This window comes from Gymnogyps californianus, chromosome 13, assembly GCF_018139145.2.
Source record: "Gymnogyps californianus isolate 813 chromosome 13, ASM1813914v2, whole genome shotgun sequence".
In the NCBI taxonomy this organism is placed as follows: Eukaryota; Metazoa; Chordata; class Aves; order Accipitriformes; family Cathartidae; genus Gymnogyps; species Gymnogyps californianus.
The window spans coordinates 15,835,134-15,859,228 of NC_059483.1; the positions used below are offsets into that span (position 1 = coordinate 15,835,134).

Consider the following 24,095-nt stretch of genomic DNA (forward strand, 5'->3'; position numbering starts at 1 on the left):
AATGCTTGTGAAATCTAGTTCAAGGAATGGTTTTGGCCTGAGGCAAATTTCTTCATCTTCTTCTGCTCTTTTCCCCTTATTGCATTACCCAGCAGGTCAAGAAAATTTTACCCCTACTTCACTCCTTCACTATAACTCACAAGAAAAGGTCTCAAAAGTCTTTCAGCTATCTCAAGAGCTAGAACTGTTTGCAGACATTAGGGTCATTTTTAGGCATGCTAGCACCTAAAATGTGATAAATCCCATTATCTTGTAGTTGGCTACACAGCAAAAATTTTGTGAACATAAAAAACCTGATTATTGCAAAATCAGCTTTCACTGTATCTCCATTTTCTTAAACTGAACTGTAACACAAAAAGGACAAGGTGAAGGAGGGAAGAAAAATTACATTTTCTTTCCTATAAAGGCAACTTGCTGTCCACTGTAACTCCTGAATTTTTGAGGCTTTAAGGCTTTAATCCAAAAGAGAAAATGTTAGAATTGTTCCATCAGTCAATAGAAGTATAATCCAAGCCCCTTAAACTGAGATTTAATACAATGAATGTCTTCTGTTTTACATCAGTGTAACTCCAGGTACATAAATGGAGATACTACTGATTTACTGCAGAGTAAATTAAAGAGGAAGAAGAATCAACAAATGTAACCCATATGGAATGCAAGCATATAGCTGACTTAGGTAGTTTACTTTTTTTTTTGACAGTTTTCTGGAATAAACCTCACAATATTGAAAACTGAGGCCTTTATTATTATACAGAGGTCATTGGCTGCAACAGAACAAAAAGACATTAGAAAGGTCTGTAAGTTGTATTGTTCCTTGGTATTAGTATACTGTTTATAGTGCATATTCTCTTGTAGTATTTATGTGCCACTATATAAACACTATTGTAAAAATATATATATATATATATATATAAAAATCATGTTCTGTAAAGGAAGTCCTTAAATGGAATGGCCCTGTAGGCTCCTTGTGTCAAACCTTAGCATAGAGTCCTTAGGGATTTTAATGGTTTACCTAGAACTAGGCAATGTAAACTAATATTTAGGGTGATTACATTTTCCTTCCAAAAAATCTGACATCAGTGCAGGTGAAATGGCTCTTATGAATTCCAGAGAAAACACTTCTAAGTGCTCTAAGCTTTCTTCTGCTGATACTGATGTTGCCGAAGATCATGCATTTACCAATTGGTTAGATCATCTTTCAACTAATCATTAAGGGAAATGCTTGCTTGGAAAGATCTGATCTGACAAAATACAATGGTGTGGACAAAGGTCAAATGCCTTGCTGTCAAGCAGCAAGAACATCAGTAGGAAAGATCCTCTTATTCCTTGTAGAATAAAGTGTATTTCTGAATAATTTCTCCAGAAATTACTAACTTCAAAGTAAATATTAGTCATAATGACTGTGATAAACATTAATGTTTATACTGTATTGTGTGCATGACTGAGTCATATGTGAAATCTGATTATACAAAAAGGAGAGCTATAAATAACAACTTCAATATCTGCAGAACAATAGACAAAAGAGAAGATTATTTCCTTTTATTCTCTCTTCTTTTCCGTTTTGCACTGAATTCTGCCACTGCAGCAAAGCTCGAATGGCACCAATAATTTAATAAGTCTTTCTTTTTATTTCAGATTTTCACTCCAGCAGTGCAGATAAAGTATATTTCATCTTCACTGCCCTCTTTCTTCCAGAAAGTTAAAGAATGACATATATGAGATCAAAGGATGGGATTTAGTACATTATACTAAATTCATTGCTTTCCTACATTATCATTTACCCTAAAAAATCTGTTATGTGAAAACTAAAGACAAAAACACGGAGAAAAAAGGTAATCTATCTGACAAATTAGCTACAATTTCCTTATAATTAACTCAATTCCACTCAGAATGGAGGCAATAAGATCAAAGACAGATAAACTGTTATCAGCTGTGAATTTCTTTAAGTAGTTATTTTCACTAAGAATAGACATATCCTCCTAAATGTTGGATTCACCACAGCATACAGAGATCTAGAAACAAATTATCCCTCTAGTTAGTGACTTGTCACCTTTTGATTTTATTTCTGTGTCACAACGAAACCAGAACATTCCCTGTGAAACAAGCTGGAAATGCAAAGCATTTTCTGTCCCCTCACCTAAAGGCACTGTATGTCATTGGCAGACCACAGCTGGAAATGGTCCCAAGCTGCTCTATCTCTAGTGTGCAGGTGTCTGCAAATGAGCCCAATCCCCTTTTGGCATGAATATGCCTGTTAATCAAATTCAACAGCAGAGCAATTCTCTGTAATTTGTATATAGTAACTGGTGGGAGAACATCCAGCAGGCGAAACCTACAGACATTTGTAATTCTATGGATTCTTTTTCATACACATCCAATCAGTTTTCATATAAGAAGAAACAGTAATTTGGTGCAAAGCAATCATGTCACAAGACACACCATATTTACAGCAAAAGCAGCAAAGCAAAGCTTAACAATTCACGACAAAGTCCTAACATAATATCATTGCACTTGACAGCTCTCAAAACAGCAAAACACGTTCCTTTAACATTCAAATCTTACTGAATTTTCTGATTTCCAAAATTCAATCACAGAATGTGTTTTGTGAATGTAACCACTTTGAAACACTATTAGAGCTGTAAATACTGGATTGCCCAAATACTTCCACGAAATTAAGTTTAACCAAACACAAGCAAGGACTCCATGATTCTTAAGACCTGGACAAAGAACACTTGTGTGGGAACCCTGTAGAAGTGGACACTACAATCTGAAAGACTTGAACATGCATTTATGCGTGTTTTCACATTCTGCCCTTCATACTTGAGATCTCATAGACCAATAATTGCTTATTGCATTGACCTATAGTGTCTTAATGTGTCCTTACACTCTCTGCCCTTTCTAAGAAACTGGTGATTCTTACCTATTACTTTGAATGTAAATTATATGAGGAAAGTGTCGTTATTTAATCCTGTCATCACACATCATCTACCATAGTAGGACTTCAGTGGTTTATTAAAATTCTCAGGTCTTGATAATTATATCAGCAATGGTCAGTGAGAAAATTGGAGTTGAAATCAGTGATGTGAAGAAGTGGAAAATCCACATTGAAATGGTCAGTACAACCTAAAAACGAGAGTGACCTTAGAAAACAGTAAAAGACAGTGTGGATTTTCCTACATGGCATTTTGTAGGAAAGGAAATGGAAACAGAAGAGCATCACTGAGAAATACATCGTACGAGAACAAGCTGATACAGTTATTGGGAAATTGGGTTATTTTTTGAAAAAAAATCATGATCAAATATGACAAAGTTTGTAAAAAAGTAGTTTAGTTTAAACATCAGAACATGTAAATGAAGAGGTGGAAGAATGTTAGACAGATGTCAAAGCACTTAAACATGGTAAAACTTCCTTGTTCTCATTTGAAACATCATTTAAAATCAAAAAGTAAATAGCACTAAAATATTCCTTTAGCTATCAAATTCTGAGATTGTTTCAAAGAGAGGTGAGTTTTTACTCTGTTTAAAGCAATGTTTCTGCAGGAACTACTCTGATTTGAAATGAGACATTTAATCTCTCTGTGCCTGAGTGATGAAAGATAAACAGAGACCAAGGTCAAACCGTAGTTACCTTATTATATAAAATACTAGAAAAGAGAATCAATATATAGCTAAAAGCCAAGATGTTACACTGCTCTGATTTCCCTTCTATGGTTTAACATAATGGTTGTCTTATTTGCACCACATTGGGAGCAGAGCTGCTTAAGACCTAGCTTTGCTGTGGCATTACAGCTGCTTGCTGATGTCGCAGGAAGAAGATAAAAATAAGTTCTATATCAAAGCCTCCAAGTGCAAAGAACTGTAAAATGATTTAAAGAAATCAAATGCATATCTCAAAGTTTGAAAAAGTACAATTTGAATTCTGCATTTCTCATGTAAATATACACTAGGAAAAATAATTACAATAGTAATCCATTTCAATGGAAATAAAGTACTGTAATATTTATAGTCTGTGCCAGAGTTATAATGACTGTGGGGCGAGAAGTGAAGTGTCTCAGCATGTTCCACATGTTTTTAACACTGTTTCTAAAGGCTCTGGAGGCTATTAAATTTAATGAACCCATCTGCTATGAAATAGAGGTCCAAACGTAATCAGTTTTCTCAGTGCCATATAATACAGATGGCATTCCATGTTCCACATCCCCAGCAGGAAATTTTATGTTCCTCTTTAAGTGCAGGACTTTTGTTTTTGTTTTTGATGTTTTAAACATCTTTTTGATGTATTGCATATAGCATTTTATAGTGTAAATACCATATACAGTGATACACATTAAAAGTGTTAATTCATTAAAATAAATATTGCTATTTCCTTACAACATTTTTTTCTAGTGACTTTGACAACTAGCAATTAGCTCTCTGTAGTAATATTCTTTGCTTAATGCAATCACTGAAAATTGCCCTAATAGCGTAAGTTCCAGCACTAGCAGTGAAGTAAAGCAAACATGTAATTTATCAAACCAAGCAGTTTACTTCAAAAGCTGAAAGGTACACATATACATACATACATGTGCATAGGTGCTACCTATGCTTATGCATGTCCTTATTTGTATATGCACGGAAGAATGCACAAATCATTCTTATTTAAAGTATCCATATTCCTACTAGGTCATTATGGACTTTATTTTCCTTTGCACATCCCAATTGTCATTTCAGGGGTCTCAATTTGTGTGTTTTATTGGGACATACTGCACCATGACTCTTGTACTGGTGTATAAGCAAGGGCTCTAAGCTCAAATTTAAGTGGCACAGCATTCCTTGCACTGATTAGCACCCTGCTGCTTAACATAAGTAAATCTGATGTGCATTTTCTAACAAAAAAGAACAACATCCATTGTTATTTTGAGCTGTATCTGAAAGATAATGAGAGTGCATTAATTCTATTCAGTTGAGAGGTTTATTCATTTACTATCTTGAGCACTCATTATGTTTTGACAGTTGACGCAGATCTTACTGAATTTGAAACAGTTAATGTTGTTAATGGTAATTCATTTATTCTAGATCCAGCAGTAAAACAAACAGATTAGAACTGTTTAGGAGAAAACGAGAATACTTAATTATGGCAACTGGAAATTTTGGGCCACAGAACTCATAAAAGTCATGGCTCAAAGGTTTTTTTTATTGGACTGTCAATGAAGATTTCCACAGACAGCCTGCTAATCATCAGCATAAAGGGATGTTGCACCTACATATAAATATGTGCACAATCTTTTTTTATTGTGTGTACAAGTAGCTGCATTGATCACCATTGTTAATGTTTCAAGCACTGCCCCAGATCTATAAGATCCCAGTGCAAATACAGCAGACCATAACTGCTGGACCAGATGGTCTGCAACTTCAAACTGCAATCATGCTCTTATAGAAGCTTTGAAAAAGATGAAATGGTCAGAGCTGTTATATTTTTCCAGGAAAATTAATCCAGACTAAAGCGCTGATAAGAAGGCATTCCCTGGGATACTTTCTACTTTTTCTCCTATATCAAAGTCTTCAAAAGACCACTGCAGATTTGTAGGAGACAAAGCAGAGCTTGAAGAACCTTATTTTAAGAACAAACCTACCTAATGGAAGGCCTGATATCCATGCATGGGATTTTCCTTCCCTAACCCAATTCACTCAAATGTCAAAGCAAGAAAAGGAAATTCTCATGGGAACCTCAGAGTCAGTCAGTGGTGATGACATTCTCTGATAAAGAGCTGTAAATTATTAGAGATTAAGAGGGAGGGTTAGAGAGCATGTAACCAAGTCCAAAGTGGGAAAAAAGCAACACAGATTTCTAGTTTTAAAACATTAAAAAAAAAAAAAATTACTGTCTGTGTATAAATTTTCTTTTCACAGCTGCTGATTAATGACATGTCCTGACATTCAGTTCTGCAGTGATTACCAATATTTACTTGCTGTAGATATAACATGAGCATTCTGAACACTCTGATGCATTTTAATGCATACCAGTACTACAATCTAGAAGTTTTGAGATAGAGGCCCGGGGAACCTTTTACTGTGATAAAAATGCTAATTACATCTACTTCTTATAATAGCACAATTAACTTGTGCCACCAAAAGTATCTGAAGATATCTCTGGGAATAGAAGCTAGTGGAAACGGGGTACTATTTATTTTTTGTTACTTCATACAAGCTCTTCTGTGCATTGAACACAAAGAAAACTGTGTGAATGGAAGAAGCACTAAACAGCATTTTTATACCTCACCAGAAACTCCTGGATAGAAAAAATGCCAGCATAATAGCTTTCAGTCTGTAGGACCTTCTGTTATATCTCTGTACATTATACACAGGACTTCAGGTTTCCTCGCTTCTCTGGAACTGGCTCAGAATTCATCCTTTGACAAAGAACTGTATTCCAGAATCTAAATTTCCATACTTAAAACATTTGGATTCTGATGTGACAGCTATCTGAGAAGCGTGAGCTTCATATACTTCCTACTGAATTTCAGCAAAGAACCTGAACCAGGGTAAAAAGTATGCCTACATAGTACTTGATTTTTTTTTAAGGATGAAGATGAATAAATTGAAATTGTTTGATCATATATGTAATAATGTAATTGTAACATCCATCATAAGCATTTCAGAAATACTTAGTCTAGGCTTTAGCTCCGTGGAGCTACCTCAATTTACTTCCCCATAAGGGGAAATAAGGTTCTTGGACAGGTTGACTTACTAGCACAGTATCAGCTTCTTGGTCAGAAAATACTTCCAAAAAATCCCTGCTTCAAAGAAAGAAAGAAAAGAGGGATATAATTTCTTTTTTTTTTTAACAGCAATTGTGGAAATGAACTAAAATCCATAATTTAATCTGTGTCTATGAGAAGGTGGGGATAATGCAAATGAAGAATCAACATATAAGTACTTTAACACTGAAGAAAGTATAAAGAGTAAAAACCACTCGCCATTCGTATTATGACAAATCATGACCTGTAATGACTCGGAACACTTTTTTTTTTTTTTTAAACGAACTCTTAAATTCTGAAGCACAAGACAGTCATCTCAAAATATTAAATGAAATAATAATTTGCTTTTTTTATGCAAAGGAATCCTCCAACTGGAAACTGAACAGAGCCAACATGGTAACGTATGCCTGAATCTGCTCACAGCTTGAAACTAATAGCCTGAAGGAGATGAACTCAGCAGTGCATTAGATCCAGAGAATATATTCAGGTACACTTATGAGAAACAAATTTCACCAGGAAGAGTCAACAAAGGTCCAAGTAGGTCAAATTATATGCCCCAATAAACAAAATTCTCAATCGCAAGCTTTTAAACAGTGGGAACTCAGGGGCCAGTCCAGTCTTTTTTTCTTTATTTCCTGCAGCAAAAAGTAATGTTTCTCCACATTCCAGATGTTATCATAAGAATGAGTTAAGGGCTTCTGTGCTTTATAGATGATTACCCATAATCCCAAGAGACTACCTCTATGCATTACTTCACTTGAATATTCTGATGCCCAGGCAATTTTCCTTTTTCCCCCCAATATATTCACTTGTATTGACTTGCTATAGATGCACATATGCTTAAAAAGAAGTCATTGACCACTTTAAAATTGTTCCCTCCCTGAAATACTTTCATACTTTTAGAATTCTCTTCTACTCAGGAAAGAGTACCTTTGAAAGCTTTCAATTAGAAATCCAACTCTGTTTTTATGCACCCATTAAGGTATTTTATTTTCTGAAGCATTAGGTACTTGTAGGCCTTAGTGATGTTGAAGCAGTGATATCAGATCCAAACGTGATCTACTTTTGAGGCAGAAAAGTTATGGTGAGACCGGTCTGTTGGAGCACTGTCCAGACCTCACCGTCTAGGGCCCACTGTACACGTGTCCCATCCACGACCGTCCAAGCTAGGCCTTACAGCACCTCTAGGCTATACAGCTGAACACAAACATGTAGCAAGACGATCTCTTCTCCCGTTAGACTCCACAACCAAGAGTCACCTGCCTGTCCCCTCACTCTTGACAGCCCAAATACCCTTTCCCATAGAATTGCACAGATCCAACAAAGCTTACTTCTAGTACGTATCAAACTGCTGACTAGAGAAGTACAAATGGAAAACAAACCAAGCCTGGGGAAAGGTGTGGAACTTGGGATCAGAGGACTCAATCAGAAGACTAGACACTGGCTGGCATATATCACATACTTCAATCCCAACATTTTACCCTAAATGTATTGGCAGCACTTAAGCTACTAGCCTATTACAGGACTAGCACTCCAACTATTGTGAAGCTGACTTTAGAATTAGCCCAAGATAAGCCTGTAAAGACTATTTCTCAAGTGAATGACTAAACCAAGTACAACGAGGAATCAGCCCAGTTCTCCACAGACCTAAGTTCAAATGATTTCAGACATCTGTTATGTTTCTCAGAGTCAGTGACACCTCTTAAGATTACATCACTCATGTCAAAAGACCTTTTTTTGAAAGAAATGAGGCTTTAAGTCACTGATAATAATGTTTCCAACATGAAATCCTGGGTTTAAGGGAAGAAATACAAAGAATTTTCTGATGGAGGGTAACTAAAACTGACCCTAGGAGCTGACTGGTAACCTCTTCAAAAAGGCAGGAAACACTGGGGAGAGAACAAAGTCTAGGGGCAGAAAAAAGGAAGCCAGTTCAGCTGCCTGCGAAGCAAGGAGTCACCCAGAGAGGCCTAGTCTCAGTTGCTTTATAATCCCTTCAGCTATCAGAGGTGTGATCCTGACAGTGTCAAAGGCAACACAGAACTGACATACATACATATTCCTCCATGATACATTTTCTGCATATGATATCTTGCCAGGGATTTCCAGTTCTATAAATGCCGTACTTTTTTCTAAAAGTAAGTGAAGCACCTCAGAGTGTCAAAGCTAGGCTGAAGAGGCAGCTGTATGAACATTTTGCAGACATCCTCTTACAGGAAAGGTGAACAGATGCAGGAATTAGATGCCTTGTTTTAGTAGCAAAATTCTTCTGGGAATATTCCTAAATGGTATCAAACACTTAAATGACCCAACTTCTGGCTTTCACAGATGACTTTGTCCTGGACAAATATTGGATGAGAAGAGGCTGGGGCATCAGGGGAAATGTTTTGTATCCTAAGACTATTCCTGTCCAGCTTCCTTCTGTCTGAATGCTAGTATGTTCCAGCCTAATGTTGCTTGCTCAGAAACAGCACAGCTGGCCAATTAGCTCTGATATTTGGTGAGAAGGGAACAGGGAAGTATAATCCATGCTGTTAGGGCACAGTGACACTGATTACAACCATGTATATATAGCCCTGAGAATCTAGCCATGGCTGTTCGGACACAGCTGGATGACAAGAACATTTAAGCTGTCTGGAAATACACTACCATTTCTAACCTGGCAAGGTCCAAGCAGCAGCCACGGAGGAGCAGGGACACAAACTGTCTGTGAAAATCAACAAGTTATGGGATGGAGAGGATTATTTAGATGGCACTTCCAATGCCAAGACACTAGAGATGGCCAGGGACTCTGTCTCTGAAAATAGTACTCAGGCAGCTTTTGCTGAGGCAGAAGCTCATCTGGTTTGTTACAAGGTTCCCTTCATTGTTATTTCCAGAGTTTTGTATGTGACTACCCTAATTTATCCTGTTCCTTTGTCTATGAGTTTTTTTGAGGGGAGGAGAATGGAGGAGGGAGGAGAAAGGTAGTTTGCAACTCAGCAGATCACGGTATTCTATTTTTAAATCTTTTCTTATAGCATCCAACCCATTAGGGTCCTGAGTGGAGTTTTCAGACACTTAAAAATATGTGTGTGAATGTGAGTATGTATATGAGTGCATGTGTATACACGTGTGTGTGTGTATATATATGTGTGTGTGTGTATATAGTCACATTAATTAGCCTTAGTCAAGAGAGTGAGAAAAGAAGAGAAAGAGAAGAACCTGGAAGTATTGAAGTATTTTATTTTGATTGCAGGAAACCAGCTTTTGTTTGGATTTAAACACTTTCTTTATTCAAGAATGTAACAGCTCCACTGTTTTTTATTTTCCTGTTTTCTCAAGATTCCTTCTCTACGCTCCCTCTAGTGTTCTTAAGTTCACTTGCATTTACTCACCCCTGCTGTATTCACTTAGTATTTCACACAACATTAAGTTGTTCATTTTCCTTAGCCTCTCCATAACCTACAGGGGAATCACTGAAAGTTAGACTAACTTTTCTGAATATTTTTCTCCCTGCAATGATCGAAGAAATACAGATTAACAGATGAAAGAGAGAGTAAAGTGTAAAATTAATTCTGAAATGGCATTTTGTACTTGGTTGGTAGGTAAAGGGGAGGACTTGGTGTCGAGAAAGGAGGAAGATTTTGTTTGCAACACTTTTAATGCAAGATTCATAGCCAAAGGACAAGGAGGAGAGTTGCACTAAAACACCACTTACATGGATCTCTTCCTGCTACTGTCTAGCAAATACACAAACTCCCTTCAACATATACACACATTGATTACTTCAAGCATATAAAAGCAAGAAGCGAATAAGAACAAGGTTTTCCTAAGCATCTCCTCATTTCATGGGATGCCGTGAAGGGACAGTGATAACAGGTAGTTTCTGTTTGTCTCATCCTTATGTTCCAATAAAAGAAAGAGAACAAAGGGGAGACTGGATTAATATGTTCTTTAAAAAAAGGAAACAGAGATAAGTAACTTCCTTCCAAAGCAATATTTCCAAGCAACTTTTTGTTTCACCTTCATAACTGCAGTTTTAGTATATATTTTACATTACCCATGGCCACAACTGAAGAATAGAAAAGACCTAAGCAAATGTGAAAATGAAGCAAAACTCTACTGCCAGGGTGGGTTTTTTTCCTGGAATATTTTTGTATTGATTTAAAACTAAACCTTCTAGAAGCATTACAGACTCAAAACAAACCAACCAAACAAAAAAACCCCAAATATCAAAGTGAAGCTGATGAGATTCTCCCACCTTGCCCCATCTTCATGAAAGTAAAAATTTAAAACAGAAAGAAAAAAACAGCTTTGCCACTAGTCATCTGTGATCTTCTATTCACTATATTGAATACTTGGCATCACTTGTACTAAATAACAGATATTTGCTACAAACTCTTGTTCTACGGATAATATATAAACCAATTTATTTTAATTGGATCAAATGAAACATAAAAAGAAAATAGATAAAAAGCTATTTCAGACCAACCCATGAAAATGAACAACCTTTATCTGCAAATCCGATGATTTACCACAAATGATACAGAAGTATCATGAGTGCTCAGTCACTGCATAACAGAAAGTTCTGCCTCAACTCTAATGTTTCACAAGGATGTCAAATTAAAATTGGACATTTATGACAATTTTGTTAGCATATCACCCAGTCAATCCACTTTAAAAGGCAGAATCTTTTCATTATTCTTCCCCAAGACATCACAGCTGTCCCCTAGATGTTGACCCACCTTTATATACTAAAAATATTGATGCTTGTCAGTCTATGCTTTTATACTGACATATTCATTGACATGTTTTAAAACATATAGAAAAAACTGTTACTCAATCTAATCAATTTCTGTTCAATGCCCATTTTTGATTAGTAAAAGAAATGTACATTTGGAGGTCATAAATTCTAAAATTATGCTGTTACTCATTTTTTTCATTATTTTCTATGTAATTTACAATGTATAAATATCTGCTGAAGTTCAGTAATCTTGAATTATTTACTTGTAGCATAAAGATATCAAGTCCTGACTCTTACACTGAATTGGCACATCCCAGCAACAGAAATCAGATGCACTAGTGTTTCTACCACAACAGTTTTGCTCCTAATTCCTCATTATATGCAGTAAGCCTATATTAAATGCTTTATCATGCAGACTTACAGTGCTGTCAATATATGCTTCAGTCCATACTACATCATGCTCTTGGTCAATAACCTTTGGTCGGCTAAGAACATGGAGATATTCCATGACATTCTCTTGAACATCAGCTAAAGTAGAGATCTGAGTAAAAAACCCTGTGAAAACACACAATTCCAAGTTATAAACCAGACAGAACAAATTAAGGAAGATTGCAACAAGGAGTATGATGTGGTTTATGTCTGTCGTGTTTTCTGCTTGTTTATTTCCAAAGAAGAAATGCAAAAAAGGAATGTTTCATAAGAAGCAGCCTCAAACAGTAATAATTGGTGAAAACAGAAGTCTGCGAAACCTTTGGCCAATCTTGAAGGACTGGGTTCCCAATATTGCTATGAACCACTGCACTGCCTGTCCTAAACTCTCTATTTCCAGAAAACTTTTGTTGTTTAATGGTAAATAAGTTTGGGGGTTATTTTTAAATGCTGCACACTTTAAAAGTTAGAACTGGTATTAACTTTGTCCAACATCTCATCCAGTTTGTCCAGTTTAAAGAAACATTACAGATTAGAACTACAGTAACAAAACAGTAGTTGCATATGCTCTAAAATGCTCATCCTTATAGAATATGACTAAACATCAAATAATAGCAATATGTTATTTACAAATGGCAGGTCACAGAAAATGTAGACTACAACTAGAATTGCTTGGCTTAGTGATCACAGCTTTGTTAATCCCTTAAAACATCTCCTACAACCTGACAGCATTGAGAACAGCAAAGGCCACAGCTATTTGAGCTGTCACCACTTCCTTTTCAGTGCTTAGATGTCAAGTATCTTTATACATCACAAACTTGGCATCTGGAGTCCACATCATGCAAGGGTGATGAAGGACTGACAAATTTCAAGGCTACAGCTTCATCAGGCCTTATTTAAATGCATCAGTTCCCCTTCATATACTTTCCTTTTCTTTAATGAGAAAAGGCCAATATGGAATTTTCATGAGAGAGGCCTTGCTACAATTTTAGTCTTTTGACAAGATCACAACTTCTGTGGAGCTGGAATATTAAGCTTCAGCAGAAAACACAACAGCTGCAAAAGAACTTTTGAGCTGTGTTTATTATAGACAGGGCCAATTTTGGCAAGATTGCAAGGGTGCTCTGTAGTCTGAATGTTAGAACTTTCTGATTCAATACACCTGCCAATAATTCATGCAGTACAAAATTGATGTTTCTACATACATTTCATCTATGCATGAATTAAGACACAGTGTAAGAACAGACTTTGTAGCAGAGAGCTATAAAATGAAACGAGTCATAGTAGTAGCTTAATGCATATTTTCAACTTAATAAGAAAAAGCAGAGGTGGGGGGGTTGTGAAACTAATTTGATTATACTATGATCTCAAATATTCCTAGTACAGTATTCATACTCATAGTATAGTATTCATACTGTTCAAATATTCAATATTCTGCTTAAGGAATTTTATTTATTTGATATTTTATTTTTTTCTGTTAAGTCCAGTATTGTGCAAGAACATTAACTGACTATTATATATACTATCAAGATTTAATTCTTGTTTCAAAACAGGCCTATTTTTTGTCTAAGGTTCTGAAAGGTTTTTCAGCCATAGAGTAAAATGATTAACATAAGTTTAATTAGGAAATCTGTACTTGAGAAAGTGGAATTTTATGTACATGGTGAAAAACAAAGAAAATTATAGTGTACTTTCATGAATTATTGGCTTAGAACACTTAGGGGAAAAAACAATGTGTACATTACTCTGAGATGCTGCCTGCTCCAATTTTGGGACTGCTGAGTCTCCCAAGTCAAAGTATGGGTTTCTCCCTCCTGTGAGTAATAAGGGACACTTCACTATGTGGTCCTTTTAATTTGGTGTAAATGTCAATACATAGTCAAAATATGCCAATATGAGCTATTCACATAGAGAACCTCATAAATGATATATATACATGTATGTATGTATATGTACACACTGTAGTTTATAATGCTTTTAATCAAGGATTCAAAATACTTCAGAACTGTGTGGATCACTCATTTTACAGGTGATGACCTACATTTTCCTAAAGCAGTACAGAGTGCCTGAATTTTGGTATGTCTCATTTCAGAAAGCTTAAAAGAGAACCAATATTCAGAGGCCATATTCAGCACTGTTCACATGTTTCAAGTTACATACTCAAAAGCACTAGCCACTCAGAAGTTCAGAAAAATTAAAGAGAAGCACAAATAGACTAATGAGCCTTTTGCCTTTCTTCCTCCATCTTAGACTAGTGTACAATGGCTGTAAGTGAGGACTAAGACACTAAAAGAAAAGAGCACACAAACTCTGCTCATTTCTCTGTAGGAGATTTAAAGCAGGGGACCTCCACGTACGTTCATCACTCTTTTCTCCTTTTACCAAACACATACTACCTCCACGTACGTTCATCACTCTCTTCTCCTTTTACCAAACACATACTTTCAGTTGTCCCGATGGACAAGTTTTTAGTTGTCCTTAAAAAGCAGACTTAGTCACTGATTTGTTTCAGTGTTTTCTATGCAATCTTACATCACCACTCCAATACTATTTGTGTTGAGCTCTCATACTTCTCAGTGCATGTTATGCCAGTACTTGCACTTCTCTTACAACAGTGCGCAAAATTACAGTTAGAGCAGAGATCTGCTTGCACTGAGTAGTGTACAGTGAACAACAGGACAACACCTGCACTTAAATATTTAATATATATATAAGCATATTAAATTATGCCTGAAAAGTCAGAGGAGAGTAACTACTTGAAAAAATTTGTATTGTATCTAAGGTGATAGAAAGGTCTTTTTTAATCAAGCAGCATTTTCTTAACCATACAGGTTGAAATCACAATTAGTTAACACTTTTTAATGTCATACTTCATTAAAATCAAAACCTTAAAGACTCATTTAAGAAGCTCCTGGATGTCTATGCCTGGAAAATTCTTTAATCACAGCCTATAAATTACCTTTGAGATAAAGAATACCTTGCTCTAAGATGAGCATGCATTCTGATTGCCTCCTGAAATGTTTTTATGTCAGTTTTTCAAGTGAAAAAATTTAGCTAGATTACTCAAACAAAAAGAAAAAAAGAAACAGAAAACAGAACCCAATCTGAAACACTTCAGTGTTGTGTCATACAGGTTTATACATGTTACAAGGCACTGATAATGCTGAATTATTTTTTTTTCTTTTCTTCTTTTCCTTCATTTAGAAGAGATCCATCTGGATCAGGTACAGCCAACATGAGCAGACACACCTACTTGAGCACTTATTTGTAACTATTCTTCACATGGGTGTGTATTACATTAGGTATTTCTCTTTATAGTATTTCTGAGAATGCATGCTGTCATATCACAACTTACACAGAACTCTCCAGGCAGCATGCTACAGACTAAGTATTTATTTTACTTGCAAACCATATCTCTAAACTGCACAATAGAGAAAACAGTTTTTAGCCTAATTTCCTAAGACTAAAAGAGATAGTAAGTCTGAATCAATTTCATATAAACTTCGCAAAGAAATAAAGGTCTCAAAGACAAGTGAAAATTTGTGTGTACCCCGAGACTGAAAGAAGTGACATTGAGCATCCTATTTGGAAGCAGCCAGATGGTAAATCAGCACATGTATACTGGCATGCGTGTAGTTGCCAGCTAGCCATGCAGTGCTCCTTGCCCAGTGAATATCACAGCTAAAGAAGTCAAGGTTAGCAAGTGGAAGAAAAAGGGATTAGTGTGAAAAAATCCTATTTTTTTAATCATATCTGTGTTTCACAGATTTATTCATATATCAGGCTGCAACAGATGAAAAGTTGAAAGAAAGAGTGTGTTAGAGACTTTATTCCTTTTAATCAGGTTGCTTCAAATAACTGAATTTAGTGAAATGTAAAAATCGCTGCCAAAGATATGTAAAAGACAAGACCTAGATGAAGATGGTGTCATAAGACACAACCATATGGATTCTCTCTAGGTTTTCTATAATGTGATCTCAAGGGTGGTTTTCATTTGTAATTTTTGGGAAGAGTTCCTTTTTTGCATTGAAGATTTGTCTGTTTAATCTCCTTATAAATACGGTTTGTGCTTTTGTAGCTCACATTAGAAAAATCTACAATGATTTTACAGTTTCCATAACTCATGTAATATGAACAATTACCTATCTTCTGTGAATTTATGGTTCATCTATTTACTTTGTTTCTACAAAAAATTGTTTTCCTTAAGTTTTAGCTTTCTTTACAACAAAGTGAAAGGAATTGCAAAAGCTACGTGAATGATATTTCTCATATTTTTAATGCTTGTTCTAATAGTTATTTTTTGATCTTCTCCTAATGGGAAAACTCTACCAAAAGTTACTATATTATAGCTAGGGACAGCATTAGGTAACATTCTCTTAGTTCATTTTCACTGTATATTTAGACTTTTTGATGATTCATGTGTTTGTAGCTATGTGTAACAAATGCCAAACCTCACAAGAATTAGCTTCCTACACTGCTAAATTTATCTCTCTTATCTAGAGATCAGAGGTACCCCATGGATTTAAAAACCTTACTCTTCCTATACCAAGGTTTAATCATCAGATAAAGACATGCTCTGAAGTTCTTGAGCACAGCTGCTGAGGCCATGTAAGCAATAGCAGCAAACCCGTGCTCAAATTTTTGCATTCTAACACCTGCTTCTCAGCTCCCTGGTGTGTGAATTATGCCACCTTAGAGCCCCTTACAGTCAGCGCTACTTTTTTTTTCCTCCCCAGCAGGAAAAAATTCGTGAAGGAAATGGGTAAGATTTGGCAATGACAAGCATGAGATATGTATAATAACGTGGTTAAAGACAGGCACTCATGCTCTGCAAGTGGGCTGCCTTTCCATATTACACAGTCCTTGCAATATTTTTGGATGGCTTGTTTTTCTCTAAAATGTCCACCATTAGACTCATAACTTTTCAAAACGCCTCCAATGGAGTGCAGCACTTTTCATTTTCTGGACACTGTGCAAAATAGATGCAATATTCTTGCAACTAATAAAATACCAGAATTAAAAAATCCTCTTTGGGTAGGGACTAAGGAGGGAACTCATTGTTTCACTGCAGCTGTAAAACTCCCATGGAGAATACCCTCCCTGCCCCCCCACCTAAGAGGCCTCTCAAGCAGGTGAACAGTATCTGTAACTGGCTGCCTGCCACCCCCCAGAAGAGCCCACAGTGCACGAGGTGCTGGGGTCATGATAATAATGAGAATGGATGTGACTGGGGCTTCCTGTACACAACTCTCCTCTGCTAATACAATAGTCTATAAACTGCTACAGCTGGGGCACAATTTGCCTCAGGGCTGATCTGTCCTCTGCTGGCAGTTAGAGAGCCACTATCAGACCTCCGATATGCAAAGCATTTTTCTCTACATTGTTGTCTCAGCCTCTGCTCCATTGTACTGATGAATCCTCTCCTTTGTCCATTTTACAATATGCCAACCGCAGTGATGATCCATAATAAAAATTAAAAAATAATAATAATTAAAACAGAGGCTGTCAAATTACTAATGCAATAGAGAATTTTACTGAAAAAAAAAAGTTTAATCTTAGCTGTTTTGTAATGCATTAACTCCCATCTTTATCTTTACAGCTTTCTGCTGGGAGTGACTGCTGAGGGAAAGGGAGTGCCTGCTTACTTCAAAATCCAGCACGTGCACGCTAAGCACTAGGAAACTTTTACCTTTGTTGACTTCAGAATCTTAGTAAATCTTTATTCTTTTCCTTTATGTGCACTTGCTTATGCTACAGAAGAGTAAATCACTGCAAATTTCACAAACCGCTCTAGAGGGACTTTGGGGTTCTTGAATGTTTTAATGTATTTAAAATGGTTTGGTGTTTTGCTTCATTAAGCCAACTCCCTCTAGATATGCCCTACTTATACATAAAGATGTAACACAAAAACATGCTTGGGGTTTTTCAAGGTTTCACCATCAGAATCTAGAAGCTAAAGTTTTGCAAGGTGGTATGAATTTCCCCTGTGACCCATTTTGAAGGGAAGGACTGCTGTCCACAGTCCAGTCAGCTGGAAACCCTGCAAACAGCCTTCATCTATGTTGTGCTTCCAAGGGGAAAATCACTGCAAGGAAAATTGATTTTAGGGTCATTGACCCTCAGTGACAACAACATACTTTGGCCCACCCATGCAAGTAGTAAACTGCAGTCCAGCCATTCAGCCAATCTTTAGGCCAGCTTTACTACACTCCTCATCTGTTGTGCTGTAATGTTTCATTTCACTAAAAGAAAATGGATGAGCTGTAGCTGAAGACTGTAAGAGAAAGGTCTAAATCCGTACTGTTTGACATAATGACTGTGCTGTTTCCAATTGTGATTTTCAAAGCTATAAAAAAGTATTTAATTACTGATTAGAGGTAGAAGATTTTTGCATTGTAAGCTATCAGAGAGCAGGTATTGTAACTATTAAACTGAGAGAGAAAAATTTATAGAAGAAACAGTCATTAAGCTGTTTAGTTGATTCATATGAGTAAGATTCTGACTCAAAGCAACATGGCTCTGAAAAGAACAAAGTAGTCCTGAAGAATGACAAAGGTGACCACTTTTCCCCCTCTGGGAATAAGGAAGACGTGGACCAGATGATCAACTAAGGCAGTCTCTATTGCCTGGTCCTAATTTCTGAGTTGCTGTACTTAGATCTTTATGAATCTGTAGAGCTGGGCTAAAAAGCTAAAAGATTTTGTTGATTAAATTGTCTTCAAAAAAGATGCTTCAAAGGATTCTTATACTATTATTTAAACTAAATTATGGTGTAATATTAGCTGATTAAGACAAGACTTCAAACTGAGTAATTTCCATCAGCTGGACATAACAGTAGTTAAAGAAATAATGACTAAATGGATAGCACCTGATGCAATTCATCATAATGTAATGTGGCACAACGGAAACAAAGAACTTTTTTTTTTTTCCCCCAAGAGGAAAGGAAAAGGAAAACCTGAAGATTAATTAGGGGGTTTGGTTTTTTTTCTGAATCATTCTAACTTATATTAGTCAATCCTTTTACTGTAGCATCTCAGCATCTTACATGTTTTAATGCTCCTTCCTTAAAGTATATAAAACTGTTTTTTCAATTACACTGTCAGTTCCTCAAGGGACAGGATGTCTGGTGTTTTACATACCATGCCTAACTCAACAGGACTTGCACCCAATGTTCTTAGGAACCAAACTAACTCTGACTGAGTAATAACAGCTATAATAGAACAAATGCTTTGACATCAAAGTTTGTTCTCTAAACAAAAATTTAAGATCACATAGTTTAAAAGCTTCATACGTATTTTAAGAAAAAAAATACATTTCAAAGTGGTTTTTTGCTTTTTAAATTGTATGCTACAAGATAAATAAGCCTTTTCCTTTCCCGGAAAAAAACAACCCATCCTCTCTGATTAGTTGTCAGTGACACCATATCTGTAGAAGGGTCAGATATGCAGGAAGGCTCAGTAATAGGGTTTTGAAAACAAGGCTTTCACAGTTGAAGGTTAACTAACCTTTGTTAGCACAGGCCATCCACTTCAGATTATCAGCAAAAGCAGCTTCTCTTCCAATCAGATAGGTAAAAATACGAACCTGAAAGTAAAATGCAAAAGATCAAGTCAATTAATTCTGTATTTAAAACTTATACAGTGGAACTTCAGATACAGATGTGTAATTCATATGGATAGACCCTTTTTAAGAAAGTATTACTGGTTAAACAGCACAGTAGGTTAAAAAAAAAAATCTCTGCCAGTAATGTCTTCGTGACAAAATGTGGCTTTTGTTCAATGTAACAGAATAGCTGATCTCTTTGGATGTTTTTAATATCTGACATTTAACTAAAGTTATGGTTAAACGGTTACAGTGTAAGTAAGAATAAACTAAAACCATTGGGGTACAAGCCAAAACTGCATGTTTCAGACAAATCTGTTCTGCACTTACAAATTCAGAAAATTGCTACAGTGTGGAGGAAGTGCACTTAATTAGCAAATACTTCTCTAGATAAAGGATCTGAAACATCAAGCAAGCAAATTCCCCTCAGTTTTCAAGGTTCGTATGGCATAGTATCTTTGTCAACTTAGAGACAGGTACCCACCGGTGGCACTTGTGCTATCAAGTGATAAACAGCAGAATCACGTGCAGGGTTGCCACATCTTCCAGACAGAAATATCTGTGCAAAAAGCTGTGCAGTTGGTGTATGCATGTGCATGCACACAGACATACACACAGAGACCTTTGTCCAGAAATCCTAGAAAATTGCCACTTTCCTTAAAATTCTGCCCAGATAAAATTTCTTGGCAGAGAAGAAGGGAATACTTTGGAAACATTGGATGCAGAGTAGGCCTTGATAGATGCTAAATGATAACACTTGTTTGTCTGGACTCCACAGTTCCATGTTATAATACTTATATCCAAAACTGTTTTTGAGCAGCTTCAGACAGCTGCCATTTAGAAAGCAAAGGAAAATTTCCAGTGAAATATTTCTTTCTTTACTATACCATTTTCTCAGTTCTTTCTTATCAAATAGAGATAGGTTCAGGGTTGCATTATTTTACAGGCCTTGAAAACAGCTGCAAATTTGTCCTCACAGTAGACTGATGACAGCATTTTCTACCTCATACCTTCTGCTCTCAACCCTATTCTATACACGGGAAACTACAGCAAAGATAATTGAATGGGTTTTAGCTAGATAAACAGGGAATGGGAAAGGAGCATGTTGCCCAGAGCTTCCTCTACCTCACTAATACAAGTTTGCGTGGCACTCACAGCCTCTCCGTTCAGGTTGGGTCTGTAACCACCCACATGTGTGTGCTGAGCAAAGAAATCACTGTCCTGGGTCCCAGCATATTCCATCTAGAAATCCCACACAGTTCCATACCTTCTTCATCTACCATCTGATATAGCTGGGTAAGATGGAGCATAGTGAGCCTCACTTGATCCGACTAAGCTCCCAGCAAAAGAATTGGGAATAGCACCTGCCAGCTACAGCTAAAGCCCATATTCTGCCCACTGTAGCCCTTGCCATGCTAAGGCTCATGCCTCTCATTCCATGTGCCTAGACTTCCACAACCATTTTCCCATTTGCTAATGATTTGCAAAAGAGGCCAAGTGCATACTGGGCCATATTAGCAAGACAAATACAAGGTGATTATTCCCCTCTATTCCATTGTAAGACCACATCTGGAGTACTGAGCTCAGTTTTGGATTCTCCCATACAAGACAGACACTGACATACTGGAAAAGACAGACTCTTCTTGAAGGTGGACCCTAAGAGGACAACACAGCAAGGGACAAAAGTCAGAAGGTGGTCCTAAACAATTCTGACTCGACATAAAGAAAAACTTTTTTTATCGTGAGGGTGATAAAACATTAGAAAACATTTCCCAGAGATGCTGCAGAACCTGCATCCTGGGAGATATTCAAAACCTGACCACACAAGTTCCTGAGCAGCCTGATCTAACTTCACCTGCTCTGAGCAGGGGGTTGCACAAGATGATCTTCAGAGATCCCCATATGATTCTACGAAATCAGCAATATTTTACACAAGAGATTAAAAATTTGACTGATTTTCTAATCAAATAACTTGTTCTACCTTTTGTGGATTTTGAAGATAAAACAAATAGATTAAGTTAGGACTGGAAATTGACAATTTGTAGCTGCAAACATGATGCTATCATTATGTATCAGAAGAAAGAAAATTATGAACTCCATATTGTAACACTAAAAATTGTAACTAACCCCCACATCAGATCCTTTTATCTTTTTATCAGTATACTTAATACAATCATAATTATCCAAACTTTTTTACAGAAACTGTGTTATCATCATTAAAAAGCTGTACACAAAATATGCTCCAGAACATTTTATTCAATAGCTAATTGGGTCTCACATTCACAAAATAGACACGTTTAAATTATACAGAAAGCTAATTACACAGAAAGAAATGTCACGATGTAAGAAGTTTATGAAGACCTCTAATTTAATTCATTTGCAATTAAAAAAAATAATCAAAGAATTAAATTTCTTCTATTTTTTTCATTTGGCACTTTTTTCTCACTCACAGTGAGACAAAAGAGATTATTTGTAGAATATACCAGATTTATATTAAGTTCCCATAGGTTTTTTTCACAGAAGTTTTAAAATTTCTTTGAAAGTTTCCCTCTTTACTGTTAGTTGTGATACTATATTCCCATTGCCCTTTTGTCCATTTTCTTAATGACCAGATCCTGTTTCTAGGCATACATGGTGTTTTGCATTATTATCATGCCTTGATACCAGATTTCAATCACAAAACTTTTCCCAGTTTTTCAAACATAAAATGCACATAGAACTCAATCATGATTTATATTGTTTAAAAAGTACGCACACTGATTATGTAGTGTTGTTAATTAATTTGAATCAAACAGTATGCATAATCCTACTCTAAGACTCTAAAGAACACCGCATTAAACAAAAGAATGGTACTTTTGTGCTTTGTTGTTGGCTACAAAAAGCATTAATAAAGAAAATCTTTATTCTCTAAACACACGTGAAAGGGCACAGTGAGATTTATACCCTCAAAATACAGCACAAATCACTGTCACAGTTTATCTTCCTGAAAATGATGCTTGAATATAGCCTATGATGAGACTGAATACATCTGAGAGATTTATATTTAATGATCTGCTTTAATCTATAAAGAATCAAACTACACTCTGTTCCTAATAAAAGGAGACCAGGCTTATCTAAAAGGATAAGCAGTAAGCATGATAATAGGCGTAGGCAGCAAACTAACTGTGTTAAACCTACAAAAAATAAAATTTCAACAAATCGGTATCATAGATCATCATGAGGAATGGGCTGCCTCTGTGATACTGTTGCAAGGATGTTAATGATTTTTCTCTGAGTACATTTTATACACACAGTTTACTTGGTATCTGCAGTTCCGCTAGAAAATATTTTAAGCATCATAAAAAATACTGCTGATTGTTTGGCATTACTTGAAAAAATAAAAATAAAAGCTATAAAGGAGAGAGCTAGCACTGAAGATGAGTTATCAGAGTTTATTAAGTGCTGCTTTCCTTCCCTATACCAATGAGTTGTGTATTTTTCTCTATGCACTTTTCACTGTGCATGTTATATAAATGATGTTTACCAGTGTCAACATGAAGTATAAAATCTTTTATAAAATGAAATATAAGGTAAACTATAATTTTAGAATACCATTTCTATACTGCTCATTACTTAATAGAATGACTTATTATTCATAGTAGCTTCATAAGAAAATAACCATGTAAGGTCACAGGAAGGTATTTTAGTTAAAAATAATGCCACTGATAAGTTTTTCTTTTACATTGACCTTAAAGATACATTAATAGATATTATGAATATTGTTTAATACTCCATTCAGAATAGTGAGAAAAATCCTCAAAATCAGCTCTGATGGCAAACAATTCTGATTATAGCTCTACTAAAAGTTTCATTTGATCAGTTCATTGAACCCACCAGCGTAAACTTAATTCACTGTGAGCTTGCACTGGGAAACACTCATGAGTGCCTAACCATTCATTGTAGAAGTAATTTTACAAAACAAATGCTTGCCATATTATTTTCTGCTTTCAGAGATCACAGCAATGACTTAGGTAATAAATGATTAGAATTAGAACTTGCCTGAATAAGTCTACATTTTAAATCCCATTTTTCAAAACAAACTTGGATCTACATACCTTTTATACTAGTTCTACTCTTCTGGATAGGTATTTTATGTAATAATTCTAGATGTGCTGGTACCATCCATGGTATCATACCAATAAACAGGGACAAAGTTACTGTAGTCACATACCTGTTTTCTGCATCTACATAAAAATATAACTAAGTCACTATTATAGAAATATTACATCAATTTAGCAGGATAAGTTCAAATTACTTCAACTCTTGCATGTGGACAAGACCTATGCAGTGACGGGCTATGTATGCTGCAAAACAGGACACACTGCATCAGAGTTACCACGGAAATTGTCATTGTAAATTAACTAGACATTAGGTACCAGATTTAATATCCATCCATATTCTCAGATACCACGTAAGATAAATGTTGTTAGGTAAAAACTGTTAATAGTGAACACCAAATTTTCTTCTTTGTGTATTTGAAGTGACGGAATGGAAAGTGTGTCAGAGCAGTTCTGCTCTGCAAAATGATTGCATGAAATGTCTATTTTATTCAAACAATCCAG

At 35.9% G+C, this 24,095-nt stretch overlaps 1 protein-coding gene across 1 annotated transcript in view; it reads right to left on the bottom strand.

Moving 5' to 3' along the window:
* Positions 1–24,095, bottom strand: part of CACNA2D3 (calcium voltage-gated channel auxiliary subunit alpha2delta 3) — a 483,288-nt gene that overhangs the window by 154,695 nt on the left and 304,498 nt on the right. The window contains exons 12-13 of the mRNA XM_050904793.1: positions 19,398–19,476; positions 11,885–12,018 (exon numbers count right to left, since the gene is read on the bottom strand). Coding sequence (XP_050760750.1) covers positions 11,885–12,018; positions 19,398–19,476 — 213 coding nt within the window. The remainder of the gene's footprint in view (positions 1–11,884; positions 12,019–19,397; positions 19,477–24,095) is intronic.